The 27,970-nt window shown below is 38.6% G+C and overlaps 1 protein-coding gene across 5 annotated transcripts in view; it reads right to left on the reverse strand.

Annotated features, from left to right (window-relative positions):
• Positions 1-4,059: 4,059 nt before the first annotated feature.
• Positions 4,060-27,970, reverse strand: part of NF1 (neurofibromin 1) — a 266,110-nt gene continuing 242,199 nt past the window's right edge. For 3 of the 5 annotated variants that reach the window (XM_055317038.1, XM_055317045.1, XM_055317029.1), the window contains 8 exons: positions 26,135-26,292; positions 23,726-23,848; positions 23,203-23,333; positions 22,922-23,022; positions 21,389-21,531; positions 20,978-21,024; positions 19,503-19,719; positions 4,060-7,736 (listed from right to left, as the gene is read on the reverse strand). In XM_055317038.1, coding sequence (XP_055173013.1) covers positions 7,594-7,736; positions 19,503-19,719; positions 20,978-21,024; positions 21,389-21,531; positions 22,922-23,022; positions 23,203-23,333; positions 23,726-23,848; positions 26,135-26,292 — 1,063 coding nt within the window. In that variant the 3' untranslated portion in view covers positions 4,060-7,593. The remainder of the gene's footprint in view (positions 7,737-19,502; positions 19,720-20,977; positions 21,025-21,388; positions 21,532-22,921; positions 23,023-23,202; positions 23,334-23,725; positions 23,849-26,134; positions 26,293-27,970) is intronic. The other 2 variants (XM_055317047.1, XM_055317054.1) reach the window with 2 other exon arrangements.

Genomic DNA, 27,970 nt, shown 5'->3' on the forward strand with positions numbered 1-27,970 from the left:
GTGTTGGGGCAGGAGGTGGGGCAGGTGATCCTGCAGTGCCTGATGTAGAATCTTGGGTGTTAGGCTAAAGCCTAACATATACACGTCCCTAAATCTCAGTGATCTCGGCTGGCCCAGCCCAGCTCCCAGCCCCCACACCTCTCCCAAATCTGTGTTCAGCAAAACACGGACACCTTTGATTTATGGTTTTTTTTCGGTCTTTAAGCTACTCTTTTTTAAGATTTTAAAAATTTTATTCATGAGAGACACAGAGAAAGAGAGAGAAAGGCAGAGACACAGGCAGAGGGAGAAGCAGGCTCCATGCAGGGAGCCCGACTTGGGACTCAACCCCGGGGCCACGCCCTGGTGGAAGGCAGGTGCTCAACCACTGAGCCACCGGGGCGCCCCAAGTCTTTAAGCTTCTCGGGCAAGGGTGGCAGAATCAGTAGTTGGGGCTTTAGAGAGGGCTCCTGGAGCCAGACAGCTTGGATTCAAGCTCTGTGACTTCGAGCAAATTATATCACCCCTCTGTGCCTCAGTTCCCTCACCCAAAGATGGAGCTGTTGGAGACAACAGAGTTGGTTCGCAGAGAGGCCCTGGCATAGTGCCTGGCGTGTGGTAGGCCTCATTAAGGGGTTGCTGGTGTTACAGAGGCCAGAGAAAGGGGCTTGCTGAGGAAGAATAAAGTAGATCCAAAGGTACCCCTGTCAGGGTCAGCAAGGTCACCAAGGAAGATAGCTTCCGAAGATAGCTTTACTTCCAGTAAAACGTATTCATCTGGGGGGGGGGGGGGGGCGCCAGGCGCTCTGAAGCCCTGGAAATTGGATGAGCAGCGCCCCCTACCGACCAGTAGTGGACGTGTAGCGGGGTGGGAAACCGGCTTTTGTGGCTTTTTCAATGAAATTTGGAGGTTACCGGTGCTTTTTTGATGTACTTTTTAAACTATAGCATAATTAGGACCTTTATACTTGTTCCATTCTATCTAATTTAATTAACCAGTCTAAAATACTTAAAAATCGCTGTATCACCTAGGAAGTTTCTAACTATATGTGTGTGTGTGTGTGTGTGTGTATATATATATTTTTTTTTCCCCTAAGCCATGCTTTCTTGTTTACTCTCTGAGATGCACCCTAGAATCATTTGTTTGAATCTTGATTGGAAGTGCTTTAAACCAATAACTTGGGAAGAATTGGCACTCTATATAATATTCAATTTTCCCACCCAAGACTGGTTTGTCTCTCCATTTACTCAGTTCGTCTTTCAGATCCGGCCCCTCACATGTCTGCCTGCTGAGCAAGGCTGTGGCAGACTGAATCAGCAGCAGAGAGAGGAAAATAAGGACAACACAGTGATTTCCTTATAAAGCAAAAATAATTCTTCTCAAAGAATCCCCCTCTCCTTACCCTTCTGGAAATGGCTTTTCCATTTTTATAAAAACCTTTTTTTTAATTTTTGCTTTTTTCTAAATGCATGAGTTGACAAAATACACTTTGGAAATTTCCTTGATAGGTGAAATATGAAAAATCTGAAAACAGTTTTCAACAGGACTTTATTACAGACATAGGTCATCTCCATTTTGGTAAGGGTTTTTGCATTAGGATAGCTACTGTGAATGGGATCTTTCTGTCCATTACATCTATCTCTATAGTTCCCTGATAACATAGAGCCTTAAGCGTTATTCAGCAACCACGTGCTGAGTATCTTCGAGCAAGCACGGTAACTGGAGGCTCAGAGTCCAGGGGAGTAGGAACGGTTGGTCACAATACTGTTAACCAGAAGCTGTTACAACCAAGACAAAGAAGGGCCTGAACAGAGCTCTTTCCAGGAGGTGCTGATGCTGGAGTTCATTTGTGAAAACAAGGGGTCCAATAAATGTTTCCTCCATAAATGAATGATGCTGCAAACTCAAAAAATAACGATTTTGTTAATGGAAAAAACAACAACAACAACTTTTTGTCTCCTATAGAATCCTAGATAGAAGTATTGGGGGTGGTAGTGGTGTTTTTGCTTGAAGCACAGATTGCCTAATCCTTTCTGCCTTCCATCCACAGATTATTTGATTGGTAAGGGAGCAGCATCCCTTGTCATCAATTTCTCATTGTACTCTGACTTTGGGCCAGACTTAAAGATACAAAGAAGGGAATCCCTGGGTGGCTCAGTGGTTTAGCACCTGCCTTTGGCCCAGGGCGTGATCCTAGAGTCCTGGGATCGAATCCCACATCAGGCTCCCTGCTTGGAGCCTGCTTCTCCCTCTGCCTGTGTCTCTGCCTCTCTCTCCTCTTTCATGAATAAATAAATCTTAAACAAAAAAAAGATACAGAGAACCCCTATTTTTGCTGTTCTGGAGCTAAGGCATGTTTTTATGGAGTTAAAGTGTAGAAAGTTAGGGTGCATTCCCCGAAGTGGAACAAATGAAATTGAGTGAATCCCTTTTCTAGTGTGCTGCTTCCTGCCTAGATGCTGCTCTGCTGCCTGTGCTCCCTGGGCCAGGTCATTCCCAACCTCTGTTGTCTTCTCAATGTAACCTTACTTTCAGCTGCTCACTAGACATAACCCTACCAGGACACACAGAATTCTTGATCATTTCTCAAATCCCTGAGGGTGTCCCAGAGAGTAAGAGTCTGTGCAGACAAAACATGGGCATGGGGTCCCACAAAAGATAAATATGGTCCATGTCCTCAAGGAGCTTATTGTCAAGGGATGGGGAGGTGTGGCCCAAAGGGTTATTACCCCAACAGCATCCCTAGTTTTGAGTACCAGGCTTCAGGCCCCAGGGAAGACAGCTATCTGCACTATGCCTGGGCACCAGCGCAATCACCTCAGAAGCTTTAAACTCTATCCCTCCCAGTATCCTTGGAGTCTGCCCTTGCCTCAGAGTTTTGAGATGGGCCTAAAATGTATTAGCAAGCTCTTCAGGCGAGGTACACCTACTCTCAGTCTTCCCGTTAACAGATCAGCACTTGCCTCAGACCTGCAGGAATCTGTTTCGTGGTGCTTTAGTCTTTTATTTAATGCCAGACACTATTGTCCTTAGGGCCAGCTCTGTCCTGCCTATGGAGCTTAGATTGGATTCTTTCTCCAGGTGGGAGTAGCCGACATAATGGGGTAAATAGTAAAGCTCATAGCAGTGGCGCCAGGGAAAGTGTTTTCCAGTGTTTACATAAGTAGTGTCATGGAAGAGTCCGTCGACAGAGAGCTGAAATATTGGAGAGACTGTGAGGTCTTAATATAGGCCCTCTGACTGCTCAACCTCGGGGTATCTTGGCATTTCTGATTAAGTGCTCAGGTTAAAAGAAGTCAAGACAGCTTATCCCAGAGAAGAGAGTCACCCTCAGCTCGGCAGGTGCTGAGAAAGCATTTGATGGAGTTCAGAACATACAACCCCAAAATACGGCACCTTGGCATACTGAAGATTTTAAGCTGAAGGAGTCTGAGAAAATGGGGGAAGGCATGCATTCTGACATTGACCCTGCCCTTCTGCCCCAAAAACAGGGCAGAAAACCCTCCTGTGAGAGGCGTCCTCCCTGAGCCCAGAAAAAAGGAGTGTCCTTATCTCCAAAGATAAGACAAAGGAGACATTGGGGCCTCGCTAAGTTTCCCAGGGTTGACTACACTTACCTCATACTCTTGGACCTATCATGTTCCTCCACGATTGCCCACTCTTCATCACACCTAGCACAGCAGCTCTCAGTGTTTGAATGGTTCGTCCGGGTCTTCATTTTCTTAGGAAGGCTCCTTGTCACGTCAAACTTGTACTGAATCAATCTGTGCTGTGTGTTTTTCTGTTGGGCTGTCCTTGTCAGTCTGATTTTCAGACCCAGCCAGGGACCCTAAAAGGCTCAAGGAAAGCTTTTTCCTCCCCTACACCTTTCACCAAAATTACTTTTAGTTTAGAAAGGTTCTGGAAATAGAAGGATCTTTCCCATGGAGGGGTTGGGGGAGGGAGGAGAACCCAAGGGGTCCTTAAAAGAAAGGGAATGGCCTGGATGTTTCAAAAGGTTAGGGAGAAGTGGGGGCGGGGGGAGTGAGAACACAGAGCTGAGGCATGTGAAGAAATTAAACCACTCCCCACATCTTAGAGCAGATTGAATTTACATTTTACTTAAAAAAGGGGGGGGGGAGTACATACACAGGGAGGAAGATGGGGTGGGGAACAACAGTGATCTGAAATGGAGTTCTACAGTTTTCCCCTACAATGATCGGTTCTGACTGTTGGGCAGTATCTCTCCTGCTGGCATACAATATTAACAAGGTCATAGACGAGGGAACTGCCAGAGTCTAGGCCCAGATGGAAAGGGGAGGAAGTTACCATATACAATGTAAGTTTACAATACACAGCATTTTCTTTAAATGAGGTGACGCAGTTGCAGGAAGAAGTTAACAATACTAACACGAGAATAATCAAATTTTTGTTATCCATGTACAGCAACTAACTGCTTTACAAAAAAGCAAAATAATACAATATATCATCACATGTATTTACAGTGTAGTAAATATACTTTTCTGTCAAATTTTACACAAACTATTTACAGGTGAATATACTGCTTTAAAAAAACTGTGTGGCTGACACGAAGAGTGAATTTTTGTGTAAGTCCATTGCATAACATTAAGACATGCCTCTTTATGCCTGGAGGGTTGGGAGGGGTGTAAAACAAAATGAGAACAAACAGAAAGTCAAAACAAACTGAAAAGCTCTAGAACCCACTAAGCAGGGAGGGAGGGCTGCCAGCTTCCATCCTGTGGGGGTGGCAGCTGACTGCACACCGTGGTGTCCTCAAGCGCTGGGCTCAGGACCCGTGTGGGGCTGGCACTCAGTAATGGGCAGGTGTTGGTCGTGTGGATGAGGGACAGAGCCTCACAGCTCTCCCCCAAAGCCAGTGAACTGTGTTCTCCATGCTGGCAAACCGGGCACACCCCTGGGACTGGAGCAGTGATAAAACCAGGTGGGTTATGCACAACGAAAACGTAATGAGTTAATTACGTTTGCCTCTTTAAAAAATCAGGGGGTAAAAAAAAAAATCAGGGGGTAACATCCACAAACCCCAAATTACTTCTATGTTCTTTACAGAACTTACATCAGATTATGCAAAATGGGAAACTTACTCTGAGCTTCCGATTTCTTGCGTAGGTCATGGTATGAGGCCTAAAAGAGTGTTTTATTTCACAGGGGAAGCACAGTGATGAGACTTAACTCATGTTCACTTTAGTTACTTAGAAATCTAGATTTTCCTCAAAAAATCAGAAGTTTTCTAAACAAGATATATTTTAAACCTTAGGAAGTTTTCCAATTTCTAGGATGTACTGATCAAAAGTATTTCTGCAGTTCAGAGAAAGCTCAATTTTGATTTGTGCAACGCTGATCATTTCATGAGGTACTTCAAGTGAATTCATTCCATTCATTCCACTAGAGGGAAATAGTGAATAAGAAATAGCATACCTTGGAAAACTTGTTATGGAAATATCACTTTTTTTTTTTTTAACAGAAAACCTCTGGCAGTTTATTTCAATGGGAGAAGCAAAACAGCATAACAAAACCCACCAACATGCACCAAGCCAACCAACAAAGAAGAAAAACATGGAACCACGATGATTACAGGCTCACATCTGCCTTTTATTCCAGGATGCAAGAAGCTGTGGTCCCTTCCCAGAAGCACTGGGCTGCAGGCATCCAAGACCCAATGGGCAGCTTGGCATTGGGATGTTAAGGATCTATTTGTGAACTCTGTTCTCGTCTCAGCATCCTTAGTCCTAGCTGTTCTGTTACAGAAATTTCTACTCTAATACAGCCTCTACAATCATTAAAAACCAAAGTTTAGTTAATTGCACCTGTCTTCAATATTTTCCAACAATTCTGTCAAAAAAACTATTAATACTAAAGTTTTTCTCCTTTTATTTTGGCAAATGGTTCTTACTTTTCCCAGACTGTAAACAAATTAAGAAAATTAAATTCTTGTTATTTCTGAATATCAAAAGCAATTTTATTTACATTAACATATTACATTGTTACTGTGTGGATAAATGTGAAATGTGTTATATTATTAAAATCAGAACACTTCAATGTACCATTATTTATTGATTTAGCTGTGGAATTTAATTTACTGAAATCCACTCATGAAACAGCACTACAGGAAGCTCCCCCTCCCCTAGGTTTCTTTTCCCCTCCCAAAGCCATTACATCGTAACATATAAAGGGAACCTGGGAGTAGGGGGATAGTATCTTTTTTGTAATAAATATGGTTTAGATCTAAATTGGAACATCCAGATACTACTATTATGTTCACTGAAGTCAAATCAATTTGCATACTGCAGGTACCACAAAAAAACTTGGATCTGCATTACTATGGAAATTCCAACACCATGATAAATCCATACCGTTCAATATAGCAGCAACTCTTAAGGTCCCCTATTGTCATCCTAACGCAGGCTGACCAGTCCTTTCACAGTGATTAAATGCAATTCTATCATATAGAACCCCAATGTTTTGCTAAAGAGATTCCTGATTTTTTTTTTTTTGGAGGGGAGGGGAAGATTACAAGACACTTAAATACATGTCATCAAAGAAATTTTTGATAATATACACCATACTCTGTGTTTCTGGGAAAATTATTAAAATAACAGCATCAGCTACTCTAAAAGTCACGTACCATTCCATTTTGCTATGGAGCTAATGCAAACATCTATGAAAATTACCTTCGAGGAACAATTTTCAACACTTTGTTCACTGATTACCCTGCTCAGGATTATTTAGGAAAGAAGAGAAGGAGGGGGAAAACATATAATTACTATACTTAGTATAGTTTTGGCTTATAAAAACAAAAAAAAACAACTTTTAGCATAAAGATTAAAAGATAATCAACTGGAGAAAAAAATAAACTAGTTTGGATGACTGAGTTTGGATAAGGCCTCAGAACCCATCGCTTTAATTCAGTGACATTAAGATATATGTGGTTATGCTTATTTTCCTGTAATTATTGCTAATACTCAAGTGTTAGTACTTCTTAAGAACTCATTACAAAATACTAAATCCCTCCACCCCCCAAAGTACCTTGCCTGTGGCTTTATGGTGTGAAGTCGCTGAGGCTTGACCTCTATGGTTCCTTCAGTTTTGTAAGGTAAAAAAAAGTCCACAGCTAAAAGTCAGATTAAACATACTGGGGTTACAGTATTATTTCTCCCATACACTTCTATCTTGAAAAGTGTGTAAATAAGACTAACACTTTACTTTGTATGATGAAGAAGGGGAAAACATAGAAGGCAGAGAGCTCTGTGCAAATGGCTTTCATAGCTGGCCAGTGGTAGCAGTATTTGAGAATTCATCCTCTCTCACAATTGGGATGTTCTCAGTTCAAGCATCCTGACCTCCCGCTTTCTTTGCAGTTGTTCTGAACACCTGCTTAAACTAGAAACACCAAAAGTAGAAGAAAAAAAAAGTTAAAGAAAAAGCAGCATTAAATTTAGGCAATGCTTCCAAGAGTTGATCATCTGGCAACATGGCAGACTTGGACGGGCTCATTATAAAACATGAAGTGCAGCATCACAGCACGGTGGTGAAGGGGTCACTAGTGGAGAGCCCGTGTAAGTTAAGTCTGTTTGAAAAAGGAAAGAAAGAAAGCTTCACACGATCTTCTTAATGCTATTACGTTTGAAACTGCCAGCGCTTCTTTGCTTCTGCACTTGGCTTGCGGATCCATGGCGAGTCCGTCCACTGTTACAGTGCCCAGTGGTTGGGGAGAGTTCAACGTTCTCCTTGTCGATTCCTGGAGAGAAGCAGATCAGCTGGTTACTCTCTGTCCTCAGGAGTTAAGCTCCAGCACTGAGTGAGTCTCAGGATGTGCATATGAGATACAACCTGGTGAATTGTTTTTTGCATATTTCAACAGTCAACTGCTAGGATATTTACAAAAGACCCTGTCACACAGAAAACATCACATTTTGTTAAGCAAAATTCGCTATCACAGCAGAAAAACAGCGTAAGAAAAAAATAAAAACAACTGAGAAGTTGCAAGGGAAAGCTAGAGGCAGGCAGGCTTGAGCTGAATGAAAGGCTAGCAGCCACCAGGGAAGACTAGAGCTCCTTCCTCCAACATCGTATCAGAAGCTTGCAGCAGAGGTCAGCTTCTAGCCACATATCCTTACTGTTACACACAGAATATACTCTCCCAGTTGTAGAAGGTACTGAAATCTGTCACTTCAAAGAAAGGAAGATATATATATATATATTTAAATCATAGTGCCTGTCCCAAAGGAACTCAAATATTTACTGAGAAAATAATACATGACAAAGGTTATCCCGTAGAATCTTTGCTTTAGCATTTCCAACTATGAAAAATCCCTTCATGTTCTGCACCTAAAACAGATGCCATTCCTTTCTTTCATGGAGGAGATTTAACCTCCAAAAACTGGGCCCTACAGTGAATTTTAGAAATAGTCCAAGCAATACTTTCATAAAAGTAACCAGAAGTAAAAAACAAGATACTTTCTGCCCATCAGATTAGTAGAGTTTACAAATAAGATAGGTAACAGAATAGTGGTTACCCTGGGGAAATATGACTGGAATAGGACAGGTGGGTGGTTCCTTGGAGTGCTGGTGATGTTTTATTTCTTGATCTAGATGTTGGATTTTTTAATGTTTACTTCTTAAAAGGTCACTAGATTATAAACTTGATCTGTGTCCTTTTCTGTTACATTTCAATAAAATTTACCCAAATAATTACTGATTATACCCACCTGTGGCATGACTTGGTGGGAGAGCAGAAAGCTGGAGAGCATCTTAGCAATTTGTATCAAAATATAAAGTACTGATTGATATTTACTGATAAAGAAAGATGACTCTAATTTTGAAGTAGGGGGAAAAAATCTCAAATACAGGAAAAAAAAAAGGACAGGAAAACATTTGCCAAACTTGTTACTTCTGGGTGGTGTTAATTCAAGTAATTTTTACTTTATTCTTACCATATCATTTGAATTTTAAAATAAACAGGAAATTTGAGAAAGGAAAAATACTCATTTTTGGACAAAGCACCATTTCAAAGTATTGCTGCTATAGAAAATGGACATAGATCCACACATCTACTTATTGGCTCATGAACAGGAAATGGATTTGTGATGATCTTCTAGAAGCCACACATCATTTAGATTCAGCCTTGCATTCAATTCAGAGTGCCAGATTTCCATAGGCTCAATAAAGGTTTGCTGTCTTCAACTTCTCAAAGGAACACTGGGCATTTGTTAGTGCTTTTTTATGAAAAAGCTAGGAGTCTGGGTGCAGCTGAACAATGTCTACCACACCTCTGCAGGAGCCAAGTACAATGGACCGGCATCTCCAATCTGTTCTTTTTCAATCATACGTGCAGAAAGATTAATGGAAGATACTACAACATTCACAGAGTTTTCTCTGGCTAACAGAATTCTGAGTGATTTTTGTTCTCTTCTACCTGTGTATTTGCATCTTCTCCAGAGTGATTTTTTTTTAGAAGGCTGCTCATCATCTCCAGGGTGCCGTGAACTTTGGGATGTGTGTTTGTGCAGGCTGTTTCTGTTGCCTTGCCTGTCTCCACAAGAGAAATTCGAACCATTTTTTCCTCAACTCCATTTCCTTCACGATGCATTCTGCTGTTTCTTGCCAGAGCTACTGTCTCCCTCTTTCTCTCCCTCCCTGCTTCTATAAGGCATTTACATTTCTTACACTCTGTGTCTGCTACCACAACTTGTGTATATATCTTATTTCCTCTATGAGAGTAAAAACACCTAGAAAAGCAAAGATCATTCATTTTCCGGTGAGATCTATTTAACTGGTATCTTTTTCAATAAATATTGGTTGAACTGAATGCTTCCATTTTTAAATGTGATCATTGTAATTCAGAACCCAAAAGCATGGGCGTGGTGCATATTTTGAGTGGAAAAGAAAAAAAAATTAATTTCCTTCATCTGAAATTATCATGAACTTACAGTGCATCTAACTTTCTATTTCCTTAAATCTGCATGTGGCCTACAAGTTCAAGTCCAAAGTTCCTTATGTGGGTTCATATTCTCAATAGAAAATAAAATTCAGGTAAAGCTAGGATTTAAAAAGACAGGGGTTTAAAACAACCAGGAGACAGCCATCAGGAGAAGCCCAGCGTGGACAACTACCAAGAGAGACTGTGGCTCTCTGCATGCAATCTGCCACGCTGGGGTTTGTTCCTGTGTGCCCATCTTTGACACAGCCTTGCCATTACTAGATTCAGCTCGCTCTGGGGAGGAGCTTGTCATTACACTGCAAGGTGGCAATGCTTTCTTTTGAGGATAAGGGCCTGCTGGTCACTGATATTCTTCAGAATTTAAGTTATAGAAATTGTGGCCACACAGATTAAGTCACTAGGGTGAAGATTTCTTTGAAGAAATACTAAGGATATTCTATTTTCTGTTAAGCAAGTAACCTTTAGACCTCTAAATAAAATGTTAAAAGCCTTATTTAGTTCTTGCTAAACGTTAAGGGTAGAAAGCAAGGTTTACACATACTAGGACCTCTACTATGTCAAGAAAAGAAACTAGTGTATGTACTAAAATGTTAATAAACAGTGTTATCTTAAAGCAGTGGGATCATGGGTGGTTTTTTCTTCTATTCTGAGTTTTCTAATTTTGTTTCCTAATGAACATGTGTTCCTTCAGTAAAAAATGTTAAAGTATCACTGACTTAGTCCCATCACTCATAGCCAAAAGCTTCCATGCTATGTGAGAGGATGATGTCCTACTTCTACTCTCAAATTAGTTTTCATCTTAATTCTTTTTTTCATATGTGTATTTTCTTCCTATTCAGTGACCCAACTCTATAAACCACACAGAGGTAAATGTGGTATAACTGATTCCCAACCTCACAGCAAAGCTGTTTTACTTTAAAGATCAAAGAAGCTGACATAAACATCTTGAAGGGTCATTTTTAAGAAAAAAAAATCAATTGAAATGCATTATATTTATACCAAGGTACAGCATCTTGGAGAAGTCAAGTTAGTTAGAAGCAGCGATCATGGTGTCCAGTTCTGACATTTCAGTTCCCAAGCATAATTTGCATGTTTGAGAATTTTGGCAGCAGTCCTTCTTTTTGCCTTCCACAGTGAAATCTAGAAACCTCTCTAAGATGCTGGTGAAGGATCTGGTCTTAACATTCCGTAGGAAGAACTCTCGGATGGTCAGCCAGACTACTGAAATGCAGACAGAATCCACCCTGCATTGATACACGCTGTATCTTAAATTAGAGAGCAGACCCTGGTGCTGCTCCACTGAAGTTTTGTACTCTGGTCTACTGTAGTAGGCCCCTAAATGCCGCTCACCCCTCTGACCCTCAGTGGGCACAAAAGCAAAAAAAAAAAACCCAAAAAACCCAAGAGATGATGGAAACCCAGACGCCACCACCTAAACGAACAAAGATAAAAACTTCTGTGGTCTGATTTCCTAGTTTAAATTCTCCCACAGATAGTCTGTGGTCAAACATGCAGCCAGTCACAAACATGCAGGACAGAAGAAGCTGAAATTCTCTACAGCAGTGTATTAATAAGCACTATGCTTCAATGAATTGTGGTGGTTCCAGATAAAGATGAACTCCTAAATAAAAGGCGTTATTGGCCAGAATTTAGTAAATCAAGTGGGAAAAATGGTTAGAGAGCATGATACTTATTGAAGTTGTATGTCTACCTCCTCTGCTCGAACATGAGTTCCTTGAAGGCAGGTATCAGGGTTTATTTATTCTGACAACTAGGGATAGATCCGGCCTGATGAAGAATAAAACACTTCATTTTAAAAATTCACCTAATTGGGGGATCCCTGGGTGGCGCAGCAGTTTGGCGCCTGCCTTTGGCCCAGGGTGTGGTCCTGGGGACCCGGGATAGAGTCCCACATCGGGCTCCCGGTGCATGGAGCCTGCTTCTCCCTCTGCCTGTGTCTCTGCCTCTGCCTCTCTCTCTCTCTCTCTGTGTGACTATCATAAATAAGAAAAGTAAAAATAAAAAAAAATCACCTAATTTTTAAGTACCAAAATGGTATCCCCAAACTGGAACCTAATACTTTCATAAAGTAGTAAAAGGATGGAATCCCTTTTAGTTATTGAAAAGCTGAAGAAAAATGGGTTAGGTAATTTGTGAAAAGTCACACAACAGAAGTGAAAGACAAGTAACTCAAATTTCACACCACCTGCATGGGAGCACTGGTAAGTTACCTGACTGCATTGCTTAGGTGATTACACACATACTATGGCAAACCGGTCAGCAAAGTCTTATGATATACATGAGAAGGCAAACATATCAGAGGGTTCATTTGTTATATCCAGCGACGCAAACATGTCAGAAGACCCGGGTTTGAGTCTTCGTTGGATCAGAACATAATTTGGTTCTAGTTCTTAATCCATCAATTAAAGATAAGAGTAGATGTGCCTATTTCAAAGGGTTGTTAGAACAATCAGATAAGACAGTCCACGTGAAGGCTTTCTGCACATAGATAAAATAATTACTACAAAATCAAGATGCTCCTAATGCCTGAAATAAAAAAGACCAGGTGACGTACAGAAAGTAGTAGTAGAACAAATGCATAGTACTTGAATTTTACATGAGAATGTGTATTCTAGAATGTGTACTTAAGCTAATGTGAATAAGCACAAAATATAATAAATCTTCTTAGAATGTAACATAACTATAGTTTATTCATATGGTATAGTAAATACTTTCATGGAGACACGTTAAATATGTATTTAGAAATATTTGTATTTGAAGCTAGATATACAAAATTTTAACTATAAGAATTAACAAGACTTTTAATGTACTTTCATGACTTGCCAATACTTTTTGTATTTGGTCTAATCTTTCTTTCTTTTTTTTTTTTTTTGGTCTAATCTTTCTGTATAATAGTTATAGAAGAATAAAAGAAGACAAGGTAGCTTTTGTAAATTAAATATAAGTGTAATGCATTTTTTCCTTCTCAGTCCTCAGAGCTACCTAAGACCATATTCCTTTTTCTAAACATAGGTGAGAGTATGCAGTCAGCTTTAATTTCTAAAGAAATACTGGGATTGGATTTATATTGGGGAAAGACAAGTATTTCCTAGGCTTTAAAAAGTCTTCCTCAAACCACATACCCTGCTTTTTTTTTTTTTTTTAATTTATAACTCTCCCCGGAGTTTCCTGTTAAATGGGCTGTGTTTGCCCAGGGCTGGGACTGTGTGTTCAGGGTTCAGGGGGGAGTGTCAACAGCTTGTTCACAGAGACAGGATGCCTGGACCTGCAGGGCCAACAAGCACCAGACCTTAAAGCAGTGGTTTTACAAGTGCCTCAGGTGCTAAGCCGAACTGTGCTTTACAGGAGTTGGTAAATGAAGTCTCATGCCACGTGCCCAGGATGAGAGCAGGGTAAGCGGCATTTCATGCAGAGATGACAGAAGGAAAGAGTACCTTGATGAGGAAACAGCTGCATGAAAACTGCTGACTTAGAGCAAGGCAGAGAAGCTTCACAGACACAGAATGGAAGGAAAAACAAAAGTGAGTGATGTCCACAAGATTTTTTTAAAGGGTGAAATAGGAATAGATATTGGACAATTATGATCCCTGGTTTTCAGAAGAAATCTTTTTGAATTATTGAACTCTGACCATTAATTTCCTAAATATTACACTCTATAAATAAATGTTAGAACTTACAATTTTACAGATAGATGTGTTTTTACATTTTCTTTAGAATTAAGAATTTAAAGTCAAGAATTAAAAAATGAAATGAAAAATTAGCAGAAATTACACTAAGCAATTGCCCAGTTTAAAAATTACTTTTCTCCCTTAAATACAGGATGATAATAATAACAGAAAAAGGGGGATCCCTGGGTGGCGCAGTGGTTTAGCGCCTGTCTTTGGCCCAGGGCGCGATCCTGGAGACCCAGGATCGAATCCCATGTCGGGCTCCCGGTGCATGGAGCCTGCTTCTCCCTCTGCCTGTGTCTCTGCCTCTCTCTCTCTGTGTGACTATCATAAAATAAATAAATAAATAAATAAATAAAAATTAAAAAAAAAAAATAACAGAAAAAGGGCAGCCCCAGTGGCGCAGTGGTTTAGTGCCACCTGCAGCCCAGGTGTGATCCTGGGGACCCTGGATTAAGTCCCACGTCAGGCTCCCTGCATGGAGCCTGCTTCTCCCTCTGTCTGTGCCTCTGCCCCCCTCTCTCTCTGTGTCTCTATGAATAAATAAATAAAATCTTTAAAAAATAACAATAACAGAAAAAGATGGAAAAAATTAAGAAAATACCAAATACAAGTCTAGGGATACCATATGCAGTTCCCAAAACATTAAAATCATTTCAGAGATTTTAAGTAGTCTTAAGAGAGGCCTTTAAGTTTCTTCTAAGAGGAAGACATTTGAAACCTGGTGAACATCTTAGGAGTGTTATGGACTCAGAATAAGTGCACACACAGAGAAAGGGTTCCGATGCACTATCACTGTGCACACAGCTGTCAGTACTCTTGGTTTAGGAATGCCTGTAATGCTTAGTTGATCCACCCAGCTTCCTAAAGGGAAGATCTACAATTAAGAAGCAAAGTGAGGGACGTTGGGTGGCTCAGTGGTTGAGCATCGGCCTTTGGCTCAGGCTGTGATCCCGGGGTCCTGGGACTGAGTCCCACATTGGGTTCCTTGCAGGGAGCCTGTGTCTCTGCCTCTCTCTGTGTGTCTCTCATGAATAAATAAATAAATATTAAAAGAAAAAAAAGCAAAGTGAGTGAATAACTGACAGGCTTGGACACAGTCCCAAAATAAACTGGAAGAGGTGAATTAAAAAGAGAAACAAAAGCTCAACTTGAACAGGTTTTGGCTCTAAAAAATTCATCCTCCAATACTAACAGTAAGATAAAGCTGACCAAAGGGGAAAGAAAAAAAGATTTTTTTCCTAGTAAAAAACAGTTAAAATAGATCACATGGTTGTTTTGTTCAAAAAATTATAACACAGGGGATCCCTGGGTGGCTCAGCGGTTTGGCGCCTGCCTTTGGCCCAGGGCGTGATCCTGGAGACCTGGGATCGAGTCCCGCATTGGGCTCCCTCATGGAGCCTGCTTCTCCCTCTGCCTGTGTCTCTGCCTCTCTCTCTCATGAATAAATAAATAAATCTTTAAAAAAATTATAACACACATCTCACATTTTCTTGAGGTCAAAAATGTTACAATGAATCTCTATAGGATAAGTATCTGGAATTCTGGTTATTTTCTACAGAGCACTTTAATCTTGCACTTAAAATCAAAGATCTTGTGTACATATAGAATTTGTTAGAAGGAAGTAAAGACTTTAGTTCAAAACCCAATACTGCAATCCATAAGCAAAAACTGTCAAGCCTTGACCAGGGTCTCTCTCATCTTTAAATGTCCTAGATAACCTAGTATATACCTACAAAATGGGTGTTCAAATGTCTACTGAATTAAATTACAGTGTGAAAAATATTAGGAGAACCTTGGCAGAGTATAAAATAAAATTTAATACACTGGAAGTGGATCTACTTAAATTTTCTGAGTACTAAATCCATATAATTCCATCTGGGTTTTTATTTCTAGTATCCTTGCTCTTTAACATGTAAAGAGGATACAGGAACACTGCACTTGAAAAGGTTATAAAGCATTCAAAACTATGGCTTTAAAAAGGCTTCCTTGCTCATCACCTAAGAGTGCCACTAATGACTTGGCCTTAAGCAAGGGAGCTCCATTCACACAGCATTTTTAAGTGGATAGCTTAGTTTTCTAGCTCTGATCCTGGTTCTTCCATTCATGTCCAGCTCAGCTACTCTGAACCTAACAGGGGACTGAAAAACCAATTTGGAATACTCTTATATATCAGAGTTAATTTTATAGATTCTCTTAGTGACATTTGGGAAAATCTGACGAGGCAAAGTTTTATGTCCATTTGGCTGAAAGGTTACTATGATTTTACATGCACTGAACTCTACTGATGGCTCCAACGATGCCAAGTTCAATTTCAACTAGGGAGGCAGTCAGAAGACATTTACACATTTTAAAATATAGATTCAGAAAATAATCTTCCTTGTGCTAAGGGGATAGACAAGTGGGCTATGATAATCTGTCAAGAAGAATGCATTTTCAGAGACAATTGCTTTATGTAAGTAAGTAACCAATACTTTCTCAAAAGCTGGTGGCTGATGAATTACCCCCACCTCCACCCCCTAAATAAAGTAATACTTTAAGTCAGGTTTAATGCTTGGGAGTGGGGAGTTCATGAATCTCTTATCTAGCTGCTTTGACAGCAGAGAATGTTGGTTGTTGACCAAAAAGAAAATACAGCTTAGTGGCTGATCCTGCTAAGTACCAAAGATCTAGAAAGCAGAGTCTTGCATTGAAAAGGAAAGTCTGCAGCTAACAGTTGAGCTTTAAGCAGCTCAGTGACTTTTGCTTTTTGACAATAGGGCAACAGAGCTTTCACAAGCTTTTTTTTTTTTTTTTCTTTCACAAGCTTAAAGCTCAGGAGACGGGTGCAGATTAATGTTGGATAACTTGATAGCAAGCCACATTTGTGCTCCATTTTCAGGGAGTGACATGAAATTTCTTTAAATATCTGCTTGGGGGGCACCTGGGTGGCTCAGTTGGGCATCCGACTCCTGGTTTTGGCTTGAGTTGTGGTTTTGAGGTCATGGGATGGAGCCCTGCATTGGGCTCTGCATTCAGCTCAGAGTCTGCTTTCTCCTTTTTCCTTCTGCCCCTTTCCCCACTCACATGCTCTCCAAATAAGTAAAAACTTTAAAAATAAATAAGTAAATAAATAAATATTTCGGCTTGGGACTTGGCTGATGGGAGTGGAGACACAGAATTATTCTGATTTTTATACAACCAAACAGCAAAGTTGAAACGCTAGGCTGAGTTAGGAATCTGGATAAGATTCATCACTTCTTTTAGCTGTCTGATATCAGCAAACTCAGCTCCATTGAGGAGATAGGAATATAGATTACATGTAGCTAAAGATACAAAGCAGTATATCTCATTATAAATGAAGTATTAACTCTTAAAGAGGTATTCTATAATAGCAAGTGACAAAAGCACAGTAATTAGTTATATAGATAAATCAGGATCCTTTCATGGAGATGAGCTTACAACTCAGAGATAGAAATGGGTTTGTTTCATAGGAGAGTGAAATTACTATTGAAAAGATAAACCCTTTTTCCAAAAACATGTAGTAAAATAATCTGGCAAACCGAGGACCTACAATTTGCAATTCAGAACCAGGGAATGCTGAACACCACGATTCTACTTAATTCTATTGTTTTTAAAGCTTCAGTTTCCTCAGTTTCCTCTGAGAATAGTCAAAGGCTTCTAGGCTGTGGTCATCTATTCAAGCAGCCATCTAAAAACTACTAGAAGTGATATTATTAGTTTAAAACTGTAACCAAAACCACATATGCTATTTTCTGATTTTTATAAACAATTTTAAATAAGAGGATGCAAGGTAGGACTATTTTTTAAACAACCGACATAGGATATAAGCAATTAATCAACTAGTAGAGGAACCTGTACTGCTACCTTTATAGACAGTCTATGAATTTTCTCATTGTCATTAACCTTATAAAAAACAAGTAATGCAGAAAACAGAGAGCTCTACAGAAAAAAGCAGTGTGGACTTAGGGTAAGGCAGGTGGAAGTAATGAGACAGCAATAAATAAATAAATAAACAGGGAAACAAAGGGAAGGAAGAAAGCTGATGGACAGGTCATAGATATGGAAGACAGTGACTATGGTAGAAAGAGCACTGGCCCTGGTTCTGGATAAGAACTATGTGATAAAGCAATTACCTTAGCTCTTCTAGTCCTCAGTTTCCCCATCACACCAGACATTGTGAGCCTAGAACTATATGATCTCTGTAGTCCTCTTTAGCTCCAAAATGCTAAGATTTGGAGGGTGTGGGGGCACGGAGGTGGGGGAAAAGAGTTCAGTGGCTGCAATATCTAGAAGAAAGTATATTTTAAGTTTTTCCCTGGTTATAATGGTTGAAATGCGGATGATGAGGCAAGACCACAGGCATACCCTAGGGCAGTGCTTCTCACACCCTAGTGTAAGAATCACCTGGAGTGTTTTATTAAAACAGACTGCTGGCTGGGCCCCACTTGTGGAGTTTCTTGTGCAGGAAGTCTAGGGTGGGGCTTAGTATCTGCATTCTATCGAGTTCCCAAATGATGCTGATGCTGGTCTGGGATTGTAGCTGGAGAAACATTGTCCTAGGGAGCAAGGGACAGAGGGCAAATGAACATGGTTATATGCGGAAGAAAAGTTGGTCAGATTTCTCTTATTTTTTGGAGGAAGAAAAGCAGCTGACTAGGTGCAGTAAGGGGACTGATAAATAAATGCTGGACTAAATAACTTGTTTCCTCTGCTGACCAAAGCTTTGTTGCTGACCAAAACTTAATACAGTTATTTTAATACAATGATTTGTGATTGGATATTATATGTGCCATGTTCTTCAGGCCTTCAAAACTATGTATGTTTATTCATGCGAAATTGGGATTATAAACTGGGGATTCTATTTATGTGTCTTGAACATCACAAAATAGTTGTAATACATCACTAAGGCTTTAAAAAAAAATCCATGCCAACACCTTAAAGAGAATAATGTATAGTAACTATACATTGGTGCTTCATGTGTAAAATTTTCAGATAATGGAACTTTAAACACAAAACCTTTTTAAAATTTTCACCATTTTAGAAGGGTATCACTTCGAGTGGAAAACATGACCACATGGAAGTTTTCCCTCACTACCCACTGTCATTATCACACACAATAGCATCAGTTCTGTAATGAATAACACTTCTAGGGTCAACCAGAGTTGTAGGAAACTGTTCACTCTGACATTGAATGAGCCCAGAAGACTACAGGTTTGCCATTTCTGTCACTTTGTGTATCTCAGCCCTGTTCAAGCTATTAGCTATTATTTTCAGTGTATCCACCTCTAGCAGCATATTGCATTGACATACTTTCCCCATGTGGACCTAAGAGTGACTCCATGGCAAGGAATATGCTTATGTGCTTCAAGATGTTATTTTCCTGAGATGACATTTTTCTAATTGTTGATTTTCCTAGATTTTCAGGTTAGCCTCTGGATGGTTGAGTTGTTGCTGGTAACAGGGAAGTGGGGTACTACCACATTTTGTGTATTTTTTGCATACAGTATGCTGTATCAGAGACATAGAAGCCCTAGGGCTAGGCTAGTATATCTAGTAAGGAAATTGTAATTCTCTTCACTTACAAGCTAAGGTACCTTAAAGGATGCTCTTCCTCCCAAATTCTAAAAACTTATCAACCTTAGAACACTATGTGAACATTCTAAACATTTCACTATCTTATGAATATCTGTTTAAAAGCAGAAAGCTTTACAGAATAACAAAATTCAAGTCAGCTATAAGGTAAAGAAAAAATGGAAGATGAACCTCATGATAAAAAGGAGCAAAATCTACTATAACCTGATAACAAGGGAATTCCTGATGTTGGTATATTAATATTATTGCTCAAATTTATATAAAGATTACATTTACTAACCTGGGGAATGCTGGGAAGTTGCAAGTGAGGTCATGGAATTAGAAAGGTTAAGATTAGCAGTAATACTAAGCTGGCTCTGCACTGCAGGAGGATAAGGAGAAGTGGGTGTCAGGAGGGACTCCTCACTGGTTTCTTCATCAATTCCAGGCAAATACGTGTCAATCAAGGCATCAAGAAACTTAACAATAAGCTCAGCATAGTCTGGGATTTGTGTTTGCTGTAATGGAAAATAGGAAATTATTTTAGCTCCATTCTTTTTTTTTTTCTGTAAATCCCCTTTGAAGCCAAAAAAGATTAACTCAATTTTTGTTTTGGGCTTAATTTACTAATTTTCTTCTTTTATACTAGAGAGCATTAAAGAAAGGGGGTGGCATACTATTTCTAGACTACCATGGGATTTACAACTGGGAACTCTTCAGCTTACATCTACAGCTTCCAGATGAACCTACAATTATTGAAAGCCATGCAGAGGCAAAGACTGAATTAATCCTGAGACAGTAAAACCATCAGCAATGATGTCTAGTCAATTTTTCAAAACACAGAAAATGAGCAGAGGATCATCATGCCAGCCGCCATTCAGATACTCCACTAACTGAACACTGTGAAGGGCAGAGGGTTACTGGCAATCAAACTACAAACAGACCTGCAGGATATATTATTTCTAGGAATTCAGGCCCATTTTTTAAATGACAGCTTTTGCATATCAAGAGATATTCAGTAATAACTGAACAAAATAAAAAACGAAATATCTGATTCTTAAAACTAGAATAAGATTTAGATAATTCAGCTTGATTTAGCACTCCTGAGTCTAGAACACTGCACTAGGAACTGTCCAGGGAAGAAACAGAAGTCCTGCCTTCAAGGAATCTCAACCCATCTGGAGGGACCGTATATAGAGAGAATAATTAAAAATACATTTAATACTATATCAATTAATGCCAATCAAATAAAAAAATGAACAGGAACAAATAAAGATATATTCAGGAAAGAATGAATCTAATCCAATAGGTTGGAAGGAAAAATGTTTTCATGAAGAAATTTTTTTTCATCATGTAATTAAAAAACAGCTTGAGATTTAATTGACATATAACATTATATTTGGGTCATGAGGTAGGTTTAAACCCTAGGTCACACTTCTTCCTAATTACAAGATACCTAAGTGTATGCATTATGATCAACAAACACCCAAGTGACCAAAAGCAGAAAACTTACAGAGGTTTCTTTCACACCCTTCTGAAAAGTCAAGCATAAATTGAACTGAGTTGTTTTTTGTAAAAACTAACATATAAACCTATTAAAGGTGCTGCCTCTTAGAATCTTGTGGTGGAAAACATTTTATAAAAATAACATGTGTTTATCATGTTATTATCATGTTATCATCATTCTGGTTTTCAGCATACTATGTTCTTTAAGCAGGCACACAAATATGAATAAAAACTTTAGTTTTGTCAATGGAGAAAAACAGATTTTCTTACCTTTGAAAAGGGTCCTGCAAACCGCCATAAGCCATTAAAACCAAAACCTGCAACAAACCAAATGGTACTCTTATAATAAGCATGACACTCTTCTAATCCCTAACAGAAATGAAATGTTATATAGTTGATGACAGTTAAAGCCTGTGTACACAATGAGAACTTTTTTTTCAGAATGAATGTCAGAGTAGGCTAAAACTCACTTAAAACACACTCAGTATAAAACCATATTTTAATCTTAAGAAGCTGTAAACTGGTTACTCATTGAACAATGAGAAGAGTACAAAATGGTATATGGAGAGAGAAGTATGAACAAGCCTATCCCTTATAAAGAATTCCTTATTTAGTGCATTCTATAACAGTGCACATGGCAGCAAGTTTATCAACCATTCTCCTCCAGAGACATTTATTTACTTTGCAGATAAGATGTTTGGTACTGAGGTGGGGATTCTTCATGGTATACCACACTCTGCACGATTCCATGGATTGGATTTAACAAATTTGGATCTTGGCACAATGACAACAAGGTGTTGATCTTAGAGTCCAACAAATTGTGCCTAAAAAAAAAAGTAAACACAGGAACATTTTAAAGGAAAATTCAATAAAAAATATACACTGGAAAACATTATATAACACCCAGAACAATGTGATAAAAATGAAGGGAAAGGAATATTTTTTACCATCTGACGCTTTTCTAAATTTTGTATAAATAAATGTATAAATAAATAAAATATACTTTTTTGGTCTGTCCTTTGTTGTTGCTCTTATATTTTTTTATTTTCAAATTTTTATTTACTTGCTTTTAAAAGATTTTATTTATTTATTTATTTATTTATTTATTTATTTATTTATTTATTGAGAGACAGAGAGAGAATATGAATGCACAGGGGAGGAGCAGAGAGAGAGAGGGACAAGCAGATTCCACACTGAGCACAGGGCTTGATCTCACAACCCTGAGATCATGACCTGAGCTGAAATCAAGAGCCCAATGCTTAACCAAATGAGCCACCTAGGTACCTCTTTTTTCTTGCTTTTAATCATTACAAAAATACGGTAAAAACAACAAACTAGTATTGTCACATAACCATGTTTATATATGGTTACTGCTCAAGACAAGGTTGGTTTCTGTCACTTGATATGTTTTAACTATTTCTTTCTGCTGACTGTTGGTATGTACCCAGGGAGTTAAAACTAAATTTAATAACAATCAATGTTTAATAAATGCTGAATCAGATTGATTAAGGAAAGCAATATTAATGTGGAGCGGTAGAATATCTGATCTAATTCAAAATTAAGAGGAAATTAACTATGTCTAACTTGGCTGCACTCCATTAATAGAAATAATCCAGAGCATTAAAACACACACACACACACACAAAAAAAAAAAAAAAAAAAGAAATAATCCAGAGCCAACTATATGAGATTCCCAAATTCTAAAATGAGATTAAACAAAAATAAGGAAATAATAATACTACATAGAAGGCCTGGATCAGGAATAGGATTTCCCAAGTTTCTTTAGTTTACTGAGATTTGAATACTTTGAGGTTAATACAACCTTAATTCTTAAGAGAAAGTAAAATTCATTCATCTCCTATATAGAAGGTTAATTTTCTTTTCACTCAGCTGTGGATAAATACAAAAGCTCTACCAAAAAAGAAACCAAACAGGTACATAGAGCATCTAAAGGTTTGCTTTTAAGTGAGGAAATGAACAATGCTCATCATGAAGGACCACTTAAGAAAATTAACAAGATAAAAAATGTTTTCCCTAATAGGCCAAAACTTAGTCTTAGCCCCTACTAAACCCTCTAAGCTAAACCTCTATCATACAGTCTCACATTCCCCTCTCCACAACTAGTGAACATTATTGAATGATACTTTTCCTAAATTTTTATGAGACATATGACTTCCAAGACAGGTACAGAAGTTAAACACAAGAGATACTTACACAACAGGAAAAACTTTGGGGAAAACAACACTGGCTTCTGCTAAGTATTCATAAAGAATTCGCTGATCAAACTCATCTGTGGTGTATTTTACCAGTGTAGCCTGCCAAAGGCAAAAAAGTCAACAAAACACATTTTACTTTGTGGCTGAAGTGTTGTATGTTCTGGTGAGAAGCATAAGACAATCTTTCTTTCATGTTTTTGATATTTAAGGGTCTTCTAAGAGTAGACTGGAATAAAAAAACTTGAGAGCAAAAGAAAAAAAAAAAGGCAAAAACTTTACCAGAACAGTAAGAAGAAGTGCTTGGATCTTCGGATCAGTAAGTACTTCTTCATCCAAGAGAACATTTGATTCAGACACTGAAACTTTGCGTAAATGTGGGTGTTGCTGTGATGAGGAAATCCTCTGAGTTTCTGCAATAATATATGGATTAACGTGATCAGCTGTATTAACAGAACATACACACTAGATACCACTTCACCTAACATATTTTAATGTTACTTCTAAAATTCAATAGCTTTTTAGTAGGCACTTAACAGCAAGATAAACATCATACAGTATTAATAGTCACCTATACAAAAGTTCTGGCTGGCTGTTTAAAATGCTGTGTATTTATATATATGATTACTTTTTTATACAGGTTTCAGGATAACTTTCATTTTAAGGACTGTATAGCTTATCTTCTGAAAAAGCGCAAATGCATCTACATTTCATCCTAAAGATTCTAAGAAATGGCTGGAAAGCAAATATGGCTCTCCCATCTTATTTTCAATGATCTAGATCAATTATTAACTCTGTTTCTCACCCATTTCATAATCAGTTTCTGCTACTCTCCTCATTTTGGGGGGTGTTGTGATCCCTGATTCCATTTCTTGCCTTTTAGGAGCCTTTGTGTCTGATATCAAGTGATCAAAACTTTTCCTTGTTCCTATAAACAAAAGTTACAGAATATGGCAGTTCATTAACCACAATGTCTGTGAATAGGATTATACTAAAAAGAAAATGTTTGGACATCAAGTGTTCACGTTTTCACTTAAGGACCCAAAGAAAGCTCAAATATATCCCTGGGGCAGAGTTTCTCTCCTTTGATCTCCATCTTGTCAAGAAATTTGGCCCCATGGCTTTGCATCTCAGGACACGATGTATCTTACTGGTCCAAATTAAACGGAGATTACATCCACTACACTGGAGGTAAACCAAGCTCCACCAACAAGTACAATATTTGATGATGAATATAGGGGTATGCACTGTTCAGTAGCAAAAATCAATTAAATCTGAACAGCCTTTTTTCAATTTAAGAAATTCTGCTCATGGCAAGAATTAGTCATTAACATATGAAAACTTTCCAAATGTAGGCAAGATCAAAGTTTGATTTTAATTCTGCAATCTTTGAAAACAATATCTGCATACCCAAAAGTACTAAATAATACATCTACTGGGAGATGCTTCAAAAATGGCAAGTAGTACAGTACCATCTCCACTTGGCTTTGAGTCCCTCTAGCATGTATTGCACTATGTGAAATCCTTTTCTCTATTTAAAGTACTGAAAATGGATTATTGGGACTTGCACTAAATCTTGTCCACTCTACTTCACACATTACCCTAAACCTAATTCCTCTTCTCCATTCTTCTATTGCTCCCGCCTTAGTGGAGGTCCACATCGTCTCTTGTTCGGATGCTCTATCCATCTATTACCTGATCCCCTTCCCAAACATTTCTTCCTATTTCTCCATGCTGGAGCCAGAAAAACTTGCCTAAAAACGAAATTTGGTAATGTTCCTTCTCTACTTAAAGATCCCTGCTGGAAATGAGGCTCAATCTATCAACATGGTATACAAAGTCTGCCACAGTTTAGTTCCAACTCTTTGCTAGCCTGGTTTCCTACAGGTGCTTTTCCTTACTTTGCTTTACTCATGCTTGCCTTCCTTAGCTTGTCTGTCAGACAAGCATGTATTAAATCTTCAAGACCCAGTTCAAATATTACCTTCTCTCTGCAGCCTTTCCTAATTTCCCAGGTCCCCAGTTTCTCCTTGGCAAGATATGTTATTTTAATGGCACCTGGGGATGCTGTTGTGATCAGCTGATTTTAAGTCTTAGCCACCAAACTATGAGCTCTTCAGGGCAGAGACCATAACTTTTCATCTAGCACATGAGCTGAACAAACTCAATAGTACATTTTCTCTGAAGCTGGCTTTTCATTTACAACTTCCTTGGCATGAGAATCCTGAACTACCAAACACAAAGTAACCAGGAAACTCCTGGAAGACTATTTTTGTGACAAAGCATAAACAGAAAGAAACTCAAACTAAAGGTAGCAACCCTATGTGACTAATAACAGTGATTAACATTCATGGTTTCAATTTCTTTCATGGCTCACTGGCAGGTTATTTATTTCAGACTTCATTGCTCATTGCTTTCCTTACCAACAGAAACATTTTCCCAATACCTAAAGATACTTAAAAATATGCTGTAGGGATAACTGAAACCCACTGAGCCATTCATAGTGCTGGTCAGTGACATATGGATCTTGGTGTACTCTAAAAATGAAAACTTCAGCTGAAGTTATATAAGAGCACCTTTCCACTTCCTCTGTAGTGAGGTGGGATCAGTGATCTCTCTCATTTTCTTTCAGTTTTTATAAAGGGAAAGGGTCTCACAGAGTTTTAGGTGTACTTATTGACAAATGTTGATGTAACTGAGCAATCTTAACTTTCAAGAATCATATCTTCTTATAGAAATAAAAAAATACAGTAATAAAAAAATCTTAGTTGTCTTTCTAAAGAAAAGATGGCAAACAGTATTATTATAGTTTCATAACATATGATGTAGACTGCTCTCAGATGATACTTTTGAGAAAATAAATCGTTAAAGTCCTGCATCTGAGTGCAACAAGATGCCTCCTATCTTGTGAGTAGCTAATATCTCTCCTATTCTCATTTCCCTGTTGCTTGGCCAAGGCAGAACAAAATAAGGACAACCACAGTATTTAGTCTAAGAATCAGAAAAACAAAAACAAAAACAAAACTGTTTTAAGATCTCATTCTTATTCCTCTGTCTTAACTGAGATGGCTTAACTGAACTATCAACAATTTTGTTATATCAAAATGGGAATTTTGATAATTTTGAACAGCTTCAAATAATCTTCCAAGAAAGAAAGTATCTGACCATTAAAAAAATAAGTATAAAAAATTCTATATGATTTAGATAAACTAACCCAGCAACTTCTTCGTATTGGCCTGAGAAGGCTGCCCCATGTCCAAACTCATGGATTTCCTGGCTCGGGGACTGGTCTGGCCCACGGCTGGATAGGTGGCTGCAAGGTACCCTTCAGAACCTTTGGGAGATGACCACGGCTGGTTCTCCTTTAGCGTCCTGAGAGATTTAAAACAATTGAGAAGTAAGTAACATGGTAACGAAGACAACCACTGTACGCCCCTCTCAGTTGGTTGTCCTATTTCCCAATGGCAGCAATCACTTAATTTTAAAACTGCATTTGAAAGGGCTTCAGGGTATAAACTCTTAGTGTTATCCAAGAAATATCTTCCCTTCCTTCTTTCATTCATTCGGGAAACCTTCTTAAAAATTAGCACTATTCTCTTTTAGCACTTTTCTCCGTAGCACCTACTTTCTTCCTATGATGTCTTGTACACAGTAGGCATTCACCAATGCACAGAACTGTACTGCACTGATTTTTTTAACCAGCAAAACTAAGTCTAAGCAGACAAGTATATTCTTGGTTAAACCAAGAAAATCAACTATACTTTTGACAAGGGAACACAAGCAAACTCATTTTTTCCTTTTCACAATAAGAAAGGCATATCTCAAAGAAATATAATCAAAGGAATAACTGAAGAATAAGACTACTGAAAACCAAGTAAACCTGGAAAACTTATGCATACTTTGTTAAAATCTCAGTGGGAAGTTGTGGAGGGCTTTTTAATCAAAAAGTGGGACATTGCTAAATTGAATGATATATGACCGAAAATTTACTTTTGTTTAGTAGGAAGTCTCCAAAATAATGCCATTCTCATGTAATTTTTCTGTGTTGTAGTGAAAAATATTCTACTCAAAACTACATATAGCAGTGGACATAATGTAATTATCTTATCATCTAAATCTGTACTCTAGAAAACTTTTAAATAACTTAGTGTAATAAAAGTAAATGCAACAGGTGAGGGGGAGATGGGGTAACTGGGTGATAGGCATTTAAGGAGTGCACATGATGTGATAAAAGCACTGGGTGTGGGGATCCCTGGGTGGTGCAGCGGTTTAGCGAATGCCTTTGGCCCAGGGTGCGATCCTGGAGACCCGGGATCGAATCCCACGTCAGGCTCCCGGTGCATGGAGCCTGCTTCTCCCTCTGCCTATGTCTCTGCCTCTCTCTCTCTGTGTGTGACTATCATAAATAAATAAAAAAAAAAAAAAAAAAAAAAGCACTGGGTGTTACATGCAACTGATGAATTATTGAGCACTACATCTAAAACTAATGATGTACTATACGTTGGCTAACTGAATTTAAATAAAAAAAAAGTAAATGACAGAACATAAAGACTTCTAACTCTGGGAAATGAACTAGGGGTGGTGGAGGGGGAGGAGGGTGGGGGGTGGGGGTGAATGGGTGACGGGCACTGAGGGGTACACTTGACGGGATGAGCACTGGGTGTTATTCTGTATGTTGGTAAATTGAACACCAATAAAAATTAATTTATAAAAAAAAAAAAAAGTAAATGAAATAAATGTGGTGGCATGTGTGTCTTTGTGCAAACATGCACAGCTTAGCTTTCCATCATCAAGCATGTGATGTTGTTCATATTCCACGGTAGTTTTTCCTAGGCCCTTTCTTGCAATCCAGTGATTTCAAGATCATCTCCTTTCATTACCCAACTGGTTTGTGCTTAAATGAGGCAAACTAATGTTAACGTGAGCATGATTAGCTTAGAGGAACTGTCCTACTAATCCACATAGAACACTGTACATTTATAAAAGGGGTTTTGATTTATATATTCTTCCTAGATTATCTTTTCCTCTATATATTACCTCTGGATTACTC

This window comes from Nyctereutes procyonoides, unplaced genomic scaffold, assembly GCF_905146905.1.
Source record: "Nyctereutes procyonoides isolate TBG_1078 unplaced genomic scaffold, NYPRO_anot_genome, whole genome shotgun sequence".
Classification (NCBI taxonomy): Eukaryota; Metazoa; Chordata; class Mammalia; order Carnivora; family Canidae; genus Nyctereutes; species Nyctereutes procyonoides.